The sequence below is a fragment of the Nannizzia gypsea genome, genomic scaffold, assembly GCF_000150975.2.
Source record: "Nannizzia gypsea CBS 118893 supercont1.1 genomic scaffold, whole genome shotgun sequence".
NCBI lineage: Eukaryota > Fungi > Ascomycota > Eurotiomycetes > Onygenales > Arthrodermataceae > Nannizzia > Nannizzia gypsea.
Window position 1 is genome coordinate 3,465,416 of NW_003345201.1, and position 15,718 is coordinate 3,481,133.

At 45.8% G+C, this 15,718-nt stretch overlaps 10 protein-coding genes across 10 annotated transcripts in view; 5 read left to right on the forward strand and 5 right to left on the reverse strand.

Annotated features, from left to right (window-relative positions):
- Positions 1-833, reverse strand: part of MGYG_01273 (hypothetical protein) — a gene marked incomplete at both ends in the record, with an annotated part of 1,827 nt that extends 994 nt beyond the window's left edge. Inside the window, 2 exons of the mRNA XM_003177142.1 lie at positions 141-626; positions 737-833. Coding sequence (XP_003177190.1) covers positions 141-626; positions 737-833 — 583 coding nt within the window. The remainder of the gene's footprint in view (positions 1-140; positions 627-736) is intronic.
- A 456-nt stretch (positions 834-1,289) lies between these two features.
- MGYG_01274 (26S proteasome non-ATPase regulatory subunit 11) lies at positions 1,290-2,627 on the reverse strand (the record flags this gene model as incomplete). Its single annotated transcript, XM_003177143.1, has 2 exons — positions 1,290-2,296; positions 2,360-2,627. The coding sequence occupies 2 exons, from the start codon at positions 2,625-2,627 to the stop codon at positions 1,290-1,292; spliced, it is 1,275 nt and encodes a 424-aa protein (XP_003177191.1).
- Positions 2,628-2,941: 314 nt separating this feature from the next.
- MGYG_01275 (SOF1) lies at positions 2,942-4,410 on the forward strand (the record flags this gene model as incomplete). The annotated part of the gene is made up of 3 exons (XM_003177144.1): positions 2,942-2,944; positions 3,001-3,980; positions 4,056-4,410. 3 exons carry the CDS (start codon positions 2,942-2,944, stop codon positions 4,408-4,410), a joined length of 1,338 nt encoding a protein of 445 aa, XP_003177192.1.
- Positions 4,411-4,492: 82 nt separating this feature from the next.
- Positions 4,493-5,697, reverse strand: MGYG_01276 (hypothetical protein; the record flags this gene model as incomplete). Its single annotated transcript, XM_003177145.1, has 2 exons — positions 4,493-5,155; positions 5,257-5,697. 2 exons carry the CDS (start codon positions 5,695-5,697, stop codon positions 4,493-4,495), a joined length of 1,104 nt encoding a protein of 367 aa, XP_003177193.1.
- A 417-nt stretch (positions 5,698-6,114) lies between these two features.
- On the reverse strand, positions 6,115-7,332 carry MGYG_01277 (hypothetical protein; the record flags this gene model as incomplete). Its single annotated transcript, XM_003177146.1, has 5 exons — positions 6,115-6,255; positions 6,315-6,617; positions 6,676-6,956; positions 7,033-7,203; positions 7,254-7,332. 5 exons carry the CDS (start codon positions 7,330-7,332, stop codon positions 6,115-6,117), a joined length of 975 nt encoding a protein of 324 aa, XP_003177194.1.
- Positions 7,333-7,946: 614 nt separating this feature from the next.
- MGYG_01278 (hypothetical protein) lies at positions 7,947-9,714 on the forward strand (the record flags this gene model as incomplete). The annotated part of the gene is made up of 4 exons (XM_003177147.1): positions 7,947-7,997; positions 8,059-8,625; positions 8,691-8,831; positions 8,893-9,714. The coding sequence occupies 4 exons, from the start codon at positions 7,947-7,949 to the stop codon at positions 9,712-9,714; spliced, it is 1,581 nt and encodes a 526-aa protein (XP_003177195.1).
- Positions 9,715-10,017: 303 nt separating this feature from the next.
- MGYG_01279 (glyoxalase) lies at positions 10,018-10,497 on the forward strand (the record flags this gene model as incomplete). The annotated part of the gene is made up of 1 exon (XM_003177148.1): positions 10,018-10,497. The coding sequence occupies one exon, from the start codon at positions 10,018-10,020 to the stop codon at positions 10,495-10,497; it is 480 nt and encodes a 159-aa protein (XP_003177196.1).
- Positions 10,498-10,794: 297 nt separating this feature from the next.
- Positions 10,795-12,954, forward strand: MGYG_08923 (hypothetical protein; the record flags this gene model as incomplete). The annotated part of the gene is made up of 2 exons (XM_003177149.1): positions 10,795-11,155; positions 11,207-12,954. The coding sequence occupies 2 exons, from the start codon at positions 10,795-10,797 to the stop codon at positions 12,952-12,954; spliced, it is 2,109 nt and encodes a 702-aa protein (XP_003177197.1).
- Positions 12,955-13,173: 219 nt separating this feature from the next.
- MGYG_08924 (hypothetical protein) lies at positions 13,174-15,004 on the forward strand (the record flags this gene model as incomplete). The annotated part of the gene is made up of 2 exons (XM_003177150.1): positions 13,174-13,200; positions 13,322-15,004. The coding sequence occupies 2 exons, from the start codon at positions 13,174-13,176 to the stop codon at positions 15,002-15,004; spliced, it is 1,710 nt and encodes a 569-aa protein (XP_003177198.1).
- Positions 15,005-15,127: 123 nt separating this feature from the next.
- The window catches only part of MGYG_08925 (hypothetical protein), a gene marked incomplete at both ends in the record, with an annotated part of 2,641 nt that continues 2,050 nt past the window's right edge, over positions 15,128-15,718 (reverse strand). Inside the window, one exon of the mRNA XM_003177151.1 lies at positions 15,128-15,618. Coding sequence (XP_003177199.1) covers positions 15,128-15,618 — 491 coding nt within the window. The remainder of the gene's footprint in view (positions 15,619-15,718) is intronic.

Sequence of the window (15,718 nt, forward strand, 5' to 3'; positions counted from 1 at the left end):
CAAATCTGCGACCCCGTTTTCGGTTGGCTTGTCAAAGTCGATAGTTATAGCCTTGAAAAATTGAGATAGCCTTTTCCGCTGTGGTGTCGGCTTGTTTGGCTTTGTGTTTGAAGAGTTCTCCTCCATCGCATCAGGCTCACCTCCCCGGTTTTCGGTTTCCCCTTCCTCGTCACTCTCGTCTGATACAGTTGGGTCGGCCTCATCATCAAGCAATCGCCCTTCAATTTTCACCCTGTATCGTCCTGCGCCCAATTTCGTTCCCATCGCTCCGTCTGAATTGGAGGAATCCTGTTGTTGTTGTTGTTGTTGCCATGGCTGACTCTCGACTGTGTTGGATATCCATATTCTCATTGTCCGGTACCTTTTCGTATTTTTATTAACAGAATCGTAAATATCAAGTCTCTTCCGGATCATAGACGCGTCCAGTCGTTTCTCGACCTCTCGGAGTCGCTTATAATGTTGCGCCACGTCCCCAATCACGATATCTTCCACATTGTCTGGTAGGTTTTTATCCGTCGGCTTTCGACTTCGCCTTACAGCGGCTTCAACTGGGTTCGACGCATGGCGCTGGCTAAGAATCTGCTGGTTTGGCATGGCTTGCGGTGCGTGTTGCGGCATTGGCATACCTACTGTGTTCAAATTAGAAATCTCTGGTAACGGAAAACTTGAATATAACAGGTTCAAGTTGACACGAGCAAGGATTGTTATATTAATAAGAAGTATGTAAGACACTCACCAGGGACAGGACCGTGTCTGCGTGGCGTGGCTGGAGATCGGTAAGCGGCCTGTTGTGGATAGCCACGATAATTGGGCTGTTGCATGGGAGCATTCATCTTGGCGGTCAGTCAAGAGTCGCCAATATAAACGGCCTAGTAAAGGCAGTCGCGACCAGTAGTAGCGGGCCGGATTTGATAAGATGTGTTGGCTTTGGTGGATGCTGGGAGGTAAACGAGCCGCGCATATCGTGATGGAGCAAAAGTTGTAAGGATCACGAACAACGCTCGTTCTTTTTTTTTTTTTTGCTTTGTCACGTCACGTGGTGAGGCTACTTTTCTTTGGCGCGTACAAAGGGGAAACTTTGGATACAGATTTACTACTACGAACCAGACGAGAAGGCTCCATATGAAGATGTAAAGTCGACCAGTTGACTGCTCTCTATATGAATATGACGCTGTGTTGGGGTGAGGTAGCTAAAGGGACCAAATGGCTTCAGGCTTACAGAAATTGTGCCACAGAAAAGGGGAAATAGTCACACCTCAATATCGAGCGTCTCTTCACGAATCAAAGGGCTACTCTAGTAAAGAAGCTTTGTTAGTGTACAACAGGTCGACCACTGTGCTAAGCCGATCGATGGTCTCCAGAGCAGCATCGTATCCTTTGTCTCTTTCTGCCTCGTCGAAGATGATCAAGCAGCCTGCACCTTGGTCCAGTACGCCAATTATCACTTTATCAAGAATCATTTGGGACAGCTTCTTCTCGACCTGCTGTGTGTCCAAACCCACTATCTTCGCAATATGGGCAATTTCTACCCTGCTGAACGGCTCAATGACTTTAATGAGGTTCTGCTCCAACATGGCGTCGTACAGTCTTCGAAGATGGTTTCGGACAAACACATCACCGCCTAGCTCATATCGGTAGTCAGACAGAGCTTTTTCGTATTCTTCAAGAGATCGATTCGAGTGCGCACGTGCAACTGCTTTCATAGCCTCTAGGCTTGTACCGGCATATCGAATTGCGTGCTTCGATGAGAGTAAGGTATTCACGTCGTTTCCCAAATTCAACATGATTTTGCAGAGGAGCATATACTGAAGTGCAGATGTTGCCTTGCTAGCATCTTCCTGAGCGTGATAACCCTCAAGAGCTTCGATGAAGTAAGAGAACGCTGTGTTGAAATCCTTATCCTCGGCGTGTAGCATTCCGCTCTGCATATCTAAGCCGGCTTGTAGCAAGGGTGGGGTATACACTGATGCTGCCGAAGTTCGAGCGGATGTCAACGCAGCACGGGCCTTTGGTTGGTTGCCAAGGGCATGGTAGACGCGCGATTCAAGTAGCTGGACTTCGACTAAGACAAGTTTATCATCTAAGCGCTTAAGCTCGCGGAGAAGAGAGTTGATGAGGGTAAGGGCATCGTAATATGTTTGCTTCTGCATATATATCACCACAAGTCTGGTTTCAAGGTTTTGTCGGAGGAATGATCGTCGTTCGGAAACAGCCCATTCTATACAGGATTTGATGACAGTAATCTGGATATCGAGGGTATTTGGGATATCGGCGAAGTAGTCAAGTAGCTGGCGGACTTCAGAAATAAATGCGTTAATTAAGATCGACCTCATTTATCCACTATGTAGCAATAACGTACCCAGCTTTGCTGACTTGGCCTTTGCGAATGAGGAGAATGAGGATCTGCTGGTTTTCAGTAGCTCCGCAAGCTCCTTGGGCTTCTTCTGGTCGCGATAAATCTTTCCTAGGCCCAATAAGGCAACTTCGTAGTCTCTAGAGGCAGCTTCGCTAGACCCAGGGCCTTCGGCAACCACTTCTTGGTATATCTTCTGAGCTTTGGTAGGGTCAGTCTTTGCTGCTGCCTCCGCCTCCGCGAGCCGGCCAGCTTCATTGGGGGCTGGAGCCATGGTGGTGAGGTAAAGTATAGAAATGTAGCTCGTTTCCTGGCAGGTAAAGGGCTAGCAACTGAGTCGGACTTCTGATGTCCAGAATATAGTAGGCTAACGCTTGAAATATGGGTTTTGGTTGATGCGAAGAGTTGCTGTCGACATGTTTTGGCTAGGAAAGTGACCTGAAGCTAGGGCCACGGACATATTGTGGAATATTATTTTCCCCCACTCCGGTTTAAAGTTTCATCGATCAAAATGCTGATAAAAAAAAATAAAAAGTAAAATAAAGATATCAAAAAGATGTCCGCAGAGACGTGAGCTAACCCGTCATTATGGTAAGTTGTATCCCATAAGCAATGTTTGAACATGATTCTAATGGGCTTGTTTTTAGAAAATTAAAGCTCTTTCTCGGTCTGCTGCCACGCAGCAGACTCCTGGCACCAATGTGCAAAGGGTGCAGCGGAATGTTGATCCCTCCCAGCATCCGTTTGAACGAGCACGCGAATACACAAGAGCGCTTAACGCGGTAAAGATGGAGAGAATGTTTGCTTCTCCTTTCATTTCGCAGCTGGGGAATGGGCATGTCGATGGTGTTTATAGCATGGCAAAGGACCCAATCTCCCTCGAAAGATTCGCCAGTGGGAGTGGAGATGGTGTTGTGAAGATCTGGGATTTGACCACGCGCGACGAAATATGGCATGCGCAAGCGCATGAGAATATTGTTAAGGGCATGTGCTGGACCTCCGATAGAAAACTTCTGTCGTGTGCCAGCGACAAGACTGTCAAACTTTTCGATCCATACAACACCCCCGCCGAATCTGCTCCGCTTGCAACGTACCTTGGCCAAGGTGCATTCACCAGTGTATCACGCCACGAGACTCACCCATCATTTGCCGTGGCTTCATCCGTCATATCGATTTATGATCTTTCAAGGCCGTCATCTACCCCTTCGGAGACTCTGAACTGGCCTACGAGTACAGATACCATTACGTCTCTAGCCTTCAACCGGACAGAGACCTCCATCTTAGGTTCAACTGCTACTGACAGATCTATCGTGATGTATGACCTACGTACCTCATCACCAATTTCCAAAGTGATATTGAATCTTGCTTCAAACGCAATATCCTGGAACCCGATGGAAGCATTCAACTTCGCTGTTGCAAACGAGGATCATAACATATACATTTTTGATATGAGAAAGATGGATCGCGCTTTAAACGTTCTCAAAGACCATGTCGCAGCGGTTATGGATGTTGAATTCAGTCCAACGGGCGAAGAATTGGTATCAGCGTCCTATGACCGTACCATCAGGCTTTGGAACCGGGAGAGGGGACACTCAAGAGACGTATATCATACAAAGCGCATGCAGAGGTGAGATTTTCCAAATGGATACCAGTACTATTTTCGTATTTCCCGCTGGGCTAATTTCATGTTTGTTTTCCACAGAGTTTTCTCAGCAAAATTCACACCAGACAATAACTATGTTTTATCTGGATCAGATGATGGAAATATACGGCTCTGGCGGTCTAATGCTTCCTCCAGAGGCGGTATCAAGAGCGCTAAAGAGCGCCAAAAGCTGCAGTACGATGAGGCCTTGAAACGCCGGTATGCTCATATGCCTGAAATTCGTCGCATCAAACGCCATCGACACCTGCCCAAAGCTATAAAGAAAGCCGGCGAAATTAAGGGCGAAGAAATCAAGGCATTGAAGAGACGTGAAGAAAATGTGAGGAAGAACAACAAGGTGGTAAAGCCGCGGCGAAGTGAGAGGGAGAAGATGGTCTTGGCGACCGAAAAATAATCACCCACGCCGGAATCCATATAAACGGAAAGAGATTTCGTGGGTTCTAGCGAATCATTGATATCTTACTGCTGATACCCTATCAATTGTCGCTGTCGTCGTGATCGCTATCCTCAGAGCTGCTTGTTGAAAGAGGCATAGCTTGCTCCTTATTCTCCGCAGCGGCTGAAATAGTTGCTTTAGCGACAGCTGAATCAACACCGCTTAGGTACCTGGCAAATCTCTCAATAGATGCCGGGAGCATAGCATAAACTCCCAGTAATGAGGCATAAGCCGGCATTCTGATCACTCCCCCATCTCCGCTATCGATCATGGATATAATTTCGCGCGCCACCTGGACTGGCTCTAATACCGGAGCCCAAAAGCTATTTGGTGTTTCCAATCCTTCAAATAATGGCGTGGCAATTTGACCAGTTTCAACCAAAATGGTTTTTATTCTCCCTGAGGCTCCTAACAGCCGTACCTCTGCGTCTATAGTTCTATGCACTGCGGTCACAGCGGCTTTTGAGGCAGAATAGTCTGACAAGCCAGCAGCGGTAATATGGCCTAGAACGGAGCTGACAGTGACAATGGTACCTCCAATCCGAGAGGATAGCATTCCCGGGATAAATGCTTTGAGTGCATGGAAATGGGAGAGGACGTTTGTTTTGATAGTTGTCTCGATTGCCTTGTCTGAAAGGAAGAGTAAGGGAAGACCATTGATGGCTGTTGCCACGCAGTTCACAAAAATCGTTGGCCTCCCTAGCTGTAAGCGTAATACTTTAGTTAGCAAACAAACCATTTCCGGACACAACACAGTGGACAGGATTGTGACAACCAAGAAAAAGAAGAAATTTGGTGGCATACATCCTTCACTATTTTCTTAGCTGCTTTATCAACCTCACTCTTGCTGCTCATATCACACTTATAGTATTCCAGACTTGGGAATTCGTCCCATCTTACATACCCACTGTTCTCGCCTGGGTCTTTAATATCCAAGACTGCGACGCTCACCCCTCGCATCCCATATGTTTCGGCTATCGCAAGCCCAAGTCCACTAGCACCACCCGCAACCACAACAACTTCTCTTTTGAAATCGACATTGCGCGGTGGTCCGTAGGCTAAGCGCTTATTTACATATGATAACACGACAAATGAACTCAGGACAGCAGCATATGTCGCTGTAATGATGAAGGAGGGATGGGAATATGGTGTCGCTTGAGCGACCAGGCACAGGGGTATCAACCAAGCAATAAACGGATGGAATAGTGTTTTCTGAAAGACAGTCACAAGAAGATCAAACGTCATTGTGGGCTTATTTGCTTTCTGTGCCGATGGCAGTATGCCACTTCGCTGCGTTGTAGAGGGCATTGATGTGGTATGGTTATTACTGTAGCCTAATCACCACATAAAAGACATAGGATACGAGAATATTGGGCATATTAAATTTTAAATAAAAGCAGTATTTCTTAAATTTGACGAGAAAAGGCCATGTGTCTCTAAATAAAACCTCAAAGTATAAGCTGATGTCTAAATAAGCGCCATACGCCAGCACGATTTGCTCCAAGGAACTAGCTAGCCAAATTAGGTGTAGCGCCAACTTACCCTTAACTTCAGCGCATGACAGCGAAAAGGAACACCGACTCAGCATTATCCTCACTGAATATATGTGTATTCGGTAACGAGGAGAAATTCATCAATTTGATCCGAGGTCCGAAGGAAATTTTACGATTCCTCCATTCCACTACAATCACCGAATCTCTCGGCCGTCAGCCCTGCCTTGCCTGGCATGCGGTATCCGGCCTCAAGCTGGAGTTGATAAGAGACTTGTCGCAAACGAAAAGACTCGCCAGGCGTTAGCCGCAGCTTTGTATCTCTGTTAGCAAGGCATTTCACAGCGCAGTAACCTGATGTACCGTACTTACATATATCTCCACGCCGATGGCATGTATAAAGATAGCAATCCACATTGCCATTCCAAAATTGAGGCCTATAGCTGCTGACACATTCTCATCTCCACCTTTGAAGTCCGCAACGACAAGTGCCTGTTGTTGGGGTTTTGATCCGTCATAAAAGGCGGAACAGCTCGGATACTTGCTTAAGGTCTCGTTATAGCCAAGGGTATAATCAAGTTTATCACAGGGCCAAACTGCATTATACCCACCAATCGCGGTTATTATTGTCGCAGCAGTTGCGAATATGAACCTGTTCGTGATAATGGCTCCCATCTATCATCCCAGTATCAGTATTAATCAGAGGCTGACGTAAAATGGAAAGGAGTCATACATATACGAATGACCTGATCATCCACGCTCGGTGCTGATCAATTTGGAGCTTTTTGACGTTATAATATGCAAACCCAATTCCAACGGTAGTCATCAGTACAAGGGCCCCTACGCCCGCCTGTATATCCAATGTGCCGCCAAATGTCCGCCGTGCTATGACAAGAGCACCAACATTGGAAATAAGCACCAGGAGCATGATCAAATACCCAGAAATCCGGTGCCACAGAATAAACTTGCGCCGAATTATAGGTACGAATTGGAAGCAGGCCAGGAATGAAGCAGCTATAAAAACCGAGTTAGCTTCCCATAGGAAATGTATCATACAAAAGAACATCCGAGGGTGAAGAAATTTGCTTACGCAAAATGCATCCAAGGTGAAGAATTATGCCAACATGGTATCGAGTTTGCTTGAGGTAATAGAAGCACTCGCCCGGAGCAGCATTTCCTTTTTTGCAAAAATTACCTGTAATATTAAGGTATTGAAATCGTGCCAGGGTGAATCCCATGAATGCTCCAGCAAGGACAAAAACTATACTGAAGTTAGCTGAAGAGATGGTAATTCAAAGCTCGAATACTGACATATAATGAAGTTATATCCTTTGGAAAATCCAACTGGTTGATATATCTTTTGAAAGAGTAACTTGACAGTGTTCTTCATCTTTCCGATTCTAAATGGAGCACTCCGTAGGCCAAGTATTGAATTTTCAATCTAGTGTCTAAATGTCAATTGATTCCTTTGTCGAAATGTTGGATTTCTCTGCATGATGTCTCTTATCAAGGCCTTTATATTACATTCCCCAAATGGCGCTGATACTAATACAAGGCCGCCATATTCTCTTCTGTTATGACTGTCCCTAGGCATCTTTTGCGCTATAGAATGTACTACGTAATGGACCAACGCGTGCTCGCTTAACGTGAATGTTGACCTGATGAGAGCTGGGAAATACGGAGCGTATTCGTTCTATTTTTGTCTCTTCCAAGCTCAGAGTTTGGCTAAACCTTAATAACAAGTTAACTAACCTACTTTAGCAACCTAGCTTGGTTAAAGAGATCCGCGTTTAGAGTTTAGTTATCACGTGGCTGTTCCGCGCAATAGCTTTCCCAAAAAGAAGATAGGTGACCTCGTATTTCCGACCATACGGCACAGTTAACAGCCCCATTCATCATTACACATTATAAATATAAGAAAGATGACGCTTTCTTTCCCCTTGGTGCTGGTACTAAAGAGCTATGAAATAGGCACTTTCGTTTTTACTTGAATGGTGAAGCAATATGCCAAAAATATCTGCAGGATGCAACACTTGCCGAAGGCGAAAGAAAGGTGTATGTGTGATAGAACCCCAAACCCCATATCAAGTACATGCAAGCTGACAAGGACTTGCAGTGTGATATGCAAAGGCCTTCATGTGGCCAGTGCAAGAAACTAGGCATTTCTTGTGGTGGTTACGGGCGGCAGCTCAAATTTATCCATACTTCCAACCAGCCATGCAAGCAAAGCGAAGTCCACGCAATCCCAGATAAAGTAGTGCCAAGCTCAAAGAATAGACTTCGAAAGAACATCACTGTTCCCTGCGATACTACTGAAGTAATGCTGACAAGTCATGCAGAAGCGCTATCAAAGTCGCTTCTTGTTGGGTCATACCCTGGATTGTTTTTAAACATCTTTCTGGGAAATATCGGCAGCAGTGCGCAAAATTTACGCCAATCATGCTTTACAGGCTGGATGGTTACAGGGCCTCACAGTAATACTGAAAACCCGATATTGCGTAATGCATTACTTGCCCTGGGTCTCGCGAGGGTTGGCAAATTATCGAATGACTCCAGAATCGTGTACAAAGGCCAGCAGTTCTACTCTTCGGCCCTAGCTCAATTATACCGGCGCCTCAGTATCAACTCTGAATGTTTGGATGACGAATCACTAGCAGGGATAATGTACTTAGCCCTTTATGAGGTACTACCGTCGCAAATTATCTCCAGCTACTTGCTCTTCTATTGACCAATTTATTAACCATTTAGGCCATTGAAGGTTCTCCGATGAGAGGCCTTGGCTGGGCAAGTCATACTGACGGGGCCACGCGGCTTATACGATTACAGCCAAATTCTTCGGAATGGACAACTTTCAGGAAACAGCTGTTTCTCGGGCTGCGTCACTTTGCTGTGAGTGTTCCATTCCATTGATCGCATCTCGTTCAACGCTATTAACCGTTAGAATAAACAGATAATACGCGCTATCGGCTCTCGGCAGCCATCTTTTCTGGCAGACCCTGAGTGGACCTGTTTACCTTTGCTACAAGCGAGAAATCAACCCAGCCACCAGTTACTTCAACTGCTGGCTTCAATACCATCCATTCTACGAGCAATTGATCTAATTCGGGAAGATAATTCACCCTATCTCCCATATAGAGTTGAAGAAGTTTCTAGGAATTGTCGTGACCTATTGAACAAGCTAGGTCAATGGAATATTTCGCTTTGGGCCGGTAGAGGAGAACCGCTATATTGGGAAAGGTCTTCTATGTTGTCAATCAGCATAACGGAGGAATTTATCAGAGATCACCCCATTTTCTCGTCGTATATTCATTTTTTGGACACGGAGACCGCCCATCTGCAGATGCTCTACTGGACAGCCCAATTGCTGATTTGCAATAACCTTTGGTTGGCATACCAGTTCCTTTCAGGCCAGGAGGATAAACGTTGGCATGAAGTAAATGCACCTATACCCAACTTACACTTTGACGATAGCAGCAGGACCACATGTTCGATGGCTGAATTACCCATTTCTGCGCCTGAGCTATATGTGGTCGCTACCAACATTGCCCGGTCCCTTGAATATTTTCTGACTCCAGAATTGATTACCATCGGAGTGACCATGTTTGCTTTCCCAGCTACTGTTTCTTTGGGGTATTTTCAGTATTTTGAGCTCCCGGAATCAAGGTGGTTTCATTATGTGTTTGAGCATATTCTGACTTCTTCGGGTATTGATGTAGGCGGATTCCTTGAGGCTGTTGCAAATGAGAATTCACTCCGTCTGGTTAAAATCTAATGCTGACATAAATTAAAAGAAAATTACTAGGAATAAAACACTTATCAAAGTATATGATTCATAAGAGGGGAAGTTTATCGTCTGGTAGGAGTTACATGGTTGGTCAAGTGGATAACTAAATATTATAACTAACTTTACGAACCGCTGCTGCCTAAGTCCAAAACACCAATTCGTAACTTTTCTATGGGCTAAACGACATTGACGAACATCATCAGTCACGGAAAGTCAACATATACAGATTAAATAGCCATTTACATCTCAAACCTATTTAATCTATAATCGAAAATACACCAAATTAAAGCTATGGCGACGTATTCGCAATCCGCATGGAAAATTATTCCACAGTTTTGCAGCACCTCCATTCCCCAGACTATCGAATTCTACACGAAATCACTCTACTTTACACTCGGAGGAACGCACCCCGATGATGATGTAAATAGTATCCCGACATTTTGCTCAGTATTTATTGGCAAAAAGGCAGATGCCAATATTTACTTTTTTAAAACAAAGTTACCATCTTCAGGACCTGACGAGGCAAAGGCGGATGGAAGTGTTGGTGAAGACGACCAAGAAATATTCCATCGCTCTTCGACAATGATTGCACTGGGAAGCATAGAGCTAGACGAGTACTACAATATCCTTCTCGACGAAGGGAAGGTTAAGATTACGAAGCCTATCGAGGACCAGCCATGGGGTTATCGACAGTTTACTTTGGAGGATCCTGACGGCAACGAGATCACCTTTTTCAAATTCTTAGAAGGGGGAAATCCAGGCACAGAATAAAGACGATACCAGTGTAACCATCTGCCTCCTTGGCAAATGATTCGGTCCACTGTCATCTTTGGAACAGAAAGGGGACGAAGATGTGAATATCTGGATGGAAGCTCTTGTATGGTAACTAGTTGAATATGATTGGTCGGAGCCTGATAAGATCACGTGGAGATATCAAGCTTGGCTATCAAGCCTTAGTTCGGTAGTTAACTAACCAAGAAGTTAACTTTTCGAAAATGATAAAAAAAAAAGTTCATTCAAAAAGCTGAAAGGAAGATATTCGCAAACCACCGTCGCCATATAGGAACCATGCCTCGCGAAAAGAAGAAAAGAGGTCGCCGGGCAGAAAAAAGTCAGTCGAAGCGAAAATGGGAGGATGATGAAGTGCCTACTTCGCCAAAACGTCAGCGAACCGCGGACGAAGACAACGAAGCTCAAGCTGGAGACGACTATATTCCCCTCGATACCCGCGATACTGAAAAGGAGCAAGAGCAAGGACAAGAAGATGATACTCCCTTCTATGGGCTTCTTGACGCTGAGGAGCAGGAATATTTCTCAAAAGCGAGTCAGACCCTGGAACTCAACTCTTTTGAGGATGATGATGATAAACGGCTGTTCATTGAAAGTGTTTACGCGGAAGCTAGAGGGAAGGAATTAAAGATTGCTTGCAGTCAGTCATGCTCTAGACTCATGGAAAAATTGATTGCAATGTCTACCCCAGGGCAGGTGAAGACCTTATTTGAGAAATTTACGGGCCATTTCCTACACCTTGTTCAACATCGCTTCGCGAGCCACTGTTGCGAATGTCTGTTCATACGTGCGGCGCCGATTGTAACGTCCGAGATGGAAAAACCTAAGGATAGAAAAAAAGAAAGAAAGCAAACTATAGAAAATAATGGAGAGGAAGGAGGACAAGATGAACCCTTGAATCAGAGATCTGCGATGGAATTGTTCCTAGGTGTCATCTCGGAATTGGAAGGGAATTGGGGATATCTCCTCACCGAATCGTTTGCGTCCCACACGATAAGAGTCTTACTGCTGATATTGGCCGGTGAGCCACTTGCAGGTCAATCAAATGCGAGGGTTCTTGCCAGCCGGAAAAAAGAAAATGTGGACTCTATAACGCCAACTTCTCAGTCGGAGCTAACCATCCAGGGAAGCAGACAAGTTCCTGTGGAATTCAACAACACCTTAAGAAGGATGATATCAGATCTAAGTGCTGGTCTGAATTCTACTTATCTCCAGGCACTTGCCACCCATCCTATCGGAAGCCCTGTTCTGCAAGTCATTCTGTCAATTGAGCTTGGGTGCATGGGTACAGAAAAACTCAAGGACAAAAATTCTGTTTTCCGTAGGCTTATACCAGACGATACCCTTGAAACCAAGGAGGAGGGCGTGAATTTTCTAAACAGTTTATTCTATGATCCAGTTGGTTCTCGATTACTAGAAACGATTGTCCGGGTCGCTCCCGGGAAATTCTTCAAAACATTCTACAAGAATATCATTCGCGAAAGGATTGGTTCCTTGGCGCGAAATGAGATAGCTTCCTATGTTGTTATCAAAGTGCTGGAGAGGGTGAGTAGGGAAGATCTCGAATCAGCAATTGAAAGCATACTTCCTGAAATACCTTCACTAGTCCAGCGGTCAAGGCTTAATGTTATCAAAACAATAATAGACCGCTCGATAATTCGAAGTGCTGATACAGCTTCATTGGCCAAAGCACTGGAATCAGCGTATGGTGAGGACGGCCTTGCTCGCCTTAAGGCGATTCTAGGGGTTGAGACAAAAGACAAGGATGCTGAAGATCTTGCAAAAGTGAAACCAAAGGCTGGAACTTCCCCTCAACATATCCATGGATCACTTTTGGCACAATCCATGTTACAAGCATCTGGCACCCTTGCCGCAATGATACAGTCCAGTTTTCTTACCGCACCAACAGAGACTCTAATACAGATTGCGAATAATCCCACAGCATCTCGTGCGCTTCAAGAGGCTCTTAAACCCTCCAAATTGAATACCCAGTTTCGTCGACAATTTTTACCCCGGTTTTACGGACAGATGTGCGACTTGTCCCTGGATAGCAGTGGCTCTCATGTCGCTGACGCTCTCTGGGACGCTACCTCCGACTTGATATTTATCAAACAAAGGCTGGCACAAGAACTGGCGGATAACGAACCTGCCCTTCGCGATTCGTTCTTGGGACGAGCAGTGTGGAGGAATTGGTCGATGGATTTGTACAAGAGAAAACGGGGAGAATGGATGTCGAAGGCGAAGGGGCTCGACAACACCAAAGTCTCACCTTCAACTGCCGATTCGAGCGCCGGGCCGGCTAAGAGCAAGTTGGATCTCGCCAGGGCGCGATATGCGGCAAGAGCCGAACAACAGGAGAAGCCAGATGGCAAGGATCAAGGCTCCCGCGGCAAGAAGCAGGCTCTGTCGGCGCCGAGCGGCCTTCTGAAAGCGCAGTAAAAAGCCGCAACTGAGTGACGTCACGCCGTGATTGCCTTTACGTAATATCGATGACAAATTTAGTTGGCTGGAACTTTACTCACGTGATACAACAAGATAAGGGATGTAGAAATCTAGGGTTTTATATATCAGATCACAGCCACATCCAACACCAAACTTCTATGCAACGCTTTCTCCACTGATTGAAGCGAGTTGACAGTGTCCCTGAATCACGATAGAATGGAGCGGCCTGAAGAAGTGCGGAAAGTGAGTCACCCAGTGGTCTCTCATCGTCGCTGAGACGATGGGTGTGGCATCAATTCTACTTTGTAATCATTTGAATAGGTATTAAATTACTAGAGTAACTGGCTAAGAATGGGAGTTTTAGGTCTTGAACTCTGTCCAGGAGCGTGTTATTGGGTTTGTTGAGCAGGCAGACCGCGCGTTACAGGTACCAGGACAGAAAAATGGTGATGATTCTCAGCCAAAGATTCTCGACTTTAAGTCCCCAGAAGAGCTTAAGGCGGTATTCGGTGAAGGTTTAACAAGTTCGGGGCAAGGGCATGATGGACTTGTTCGAATTGTAGATGACCTTCTAAAGTACTCCGTCAATACCTGGCAACAAGGATTTCTGGACAAGCTTTATTCATCACCAAACGCTCCTGGCTTGGCCGCAGAGTTGCTCCTTGGGACATTGAATGCCAACGTGCACGTCTATCAGTCGGCCCCAGCATTGACAGTGATCGAAAAATTGACCACACGGCGATTTGCTGAGCTTTTTGGCCTTACCGGACTAAACGCTGGTGGAATCGCTGTTCAGGGAGGCTCTGCATCCAACACTACGGCCATTGTTGTGGCAAGGAATACTTTATTCCCTGATACCAAGAAGAACGGAACAGGCGATCATCGATTTGTTTTATTTACGAGTGCTCATGGACACTATAGCATTGAGAAAGCGGCGCAAATGATCGGACTAGGGAGTAACGCGGTTCACAGTGTACCTGTTGATCGTGAAGGACGAATGATTCCACAGAAGCTTGATGAGGAGATCCAGAAGGCAAAGGACGCCGGTAAAACCCCACTCTTCGTCAATGCCACTGCCGGGACCACAGTTTTAGGGACTTTCGACCCTTTTACGGAAATTGCTGAGATTTGCCGCAAACATAAACTCTGGTTTCACATTGATGGAGCTTGGGGTGGTGCTTTTATCTTTTCTAACCGCCAGAAACATAAGCTTGAAGGCTCACATATGGCCGACAGTATTGCCATAAATCCTCACAAAATGCTCGGGGTGCCATTGACTTGCTCCTTCCTCCTGGGTGCTGATATGACTCAGTTCCACGGATCAAACACACTTCCCGCTGGATACCTATTTCATAATGACGTGTCTGATGGCTCTGAGATATGGGATCTGGGTGATCTGACTTTGCAATGTGGCCGTCGTGGTGATGCCCTGAAAATGTTCCTGAACTGGAATTACATCGGCTCGTCGGGGTACGAAGAACGAATTGATGCTGCAAGCGATGTTGCTGTTCATCTTTGCAACCTCATTGCGGATTCTCCGGATTTAATTCTTCTCAGTGAGAATCCGCCACCATGCTTCCAAATCTGTTTCTTCTATGCACCATTTAAACAGATGGTCCACAGTTCCGACAAGGTGGCAGACGAAGCAGAACGGGGAAAGCTCAACGGAGAGATTACTTCCATGATCGCCAGCGATCTGATCCAGCAAGGATTTATGGTTGACTATGCGCCACCAGCTGCAGCACAGGTTGAAGGAGACGGCAAATACCTCAGATGTGTCGTCAATCTTCACACTAAAAAAGAAACAGTCGAACGTCTTGTCGAGGTAGTTTTGGAACTGGGCGCCAAAGCAGTCAGGAAGCAGCGTGGGCTAGAGTTGAATTCGAACTTTGTAAATCCAAACCAGGCTCCAGCGCCTGGCCAACGACCAAAAAACCCTCTTGAAATGGGCCGTGGGGCCTCAAGGCGCTCCGGCTGCTTCAGATTTTGTGCTTTGACGGAATGCTGTGACCGAGTTATGATGCTTATCGGGATTTATCCTTTCTAAAAGCATCAGTATTCTTATCTTCAGTGTGTATAAGATTTGTCAAATATAGAATATGAAAAGTCCCCTGAACTGATGATAAATGAAGATCTAATAAAATGGTCTCAATTACCGTACCGAGTATATCTAACTGCGAACTTCAACTCTTCTCTCTAAAACCGACCTGGCATCAGCCTCGGTAAGTGTATCTATACCAAGCTCGGATAAGACGCCTCGTGCGCTTTCATTATTGGCAAAGAGCCTCTTCTCAGCTTCCCATAAGCTAAGCATTGTTCTAGTATCGTCACCAGTGCCGGCCAGATGATCTTTTCCTGCTTTAATCTCCAGGTTCAGGATGAATAGCCCATCCTGTAGTTTCTTCATTGTGCGCGCTGCGAGTATTTCACCAGTCTTTGTGCCAATAGCAGCATCTACTGTATCACAGATATTGGAAACGTCAACGGAGAGTTGTGCAGCCCCAGAGGTAGAGAAAGAATTCCGCATCAGAATGCTATCCCAAATGTACGTCTGAATAGTAAGTAGGACGTGGTTGGCAATTCTACGCCTCGGGGCCACAGCCAGCGTACGGGATAGGAACGAAAAGTCGGTGGCGAGAAGACGCAAAGTTTGCACAAGATCTAGTGAGGGAGTGATAACGGTGTTGGGGTCATCGGAAGAAGAGCGTAGGGAAGCCCATGTAGATACCTGGTAATACGGACGAAGGGAAGCCTGGATGCT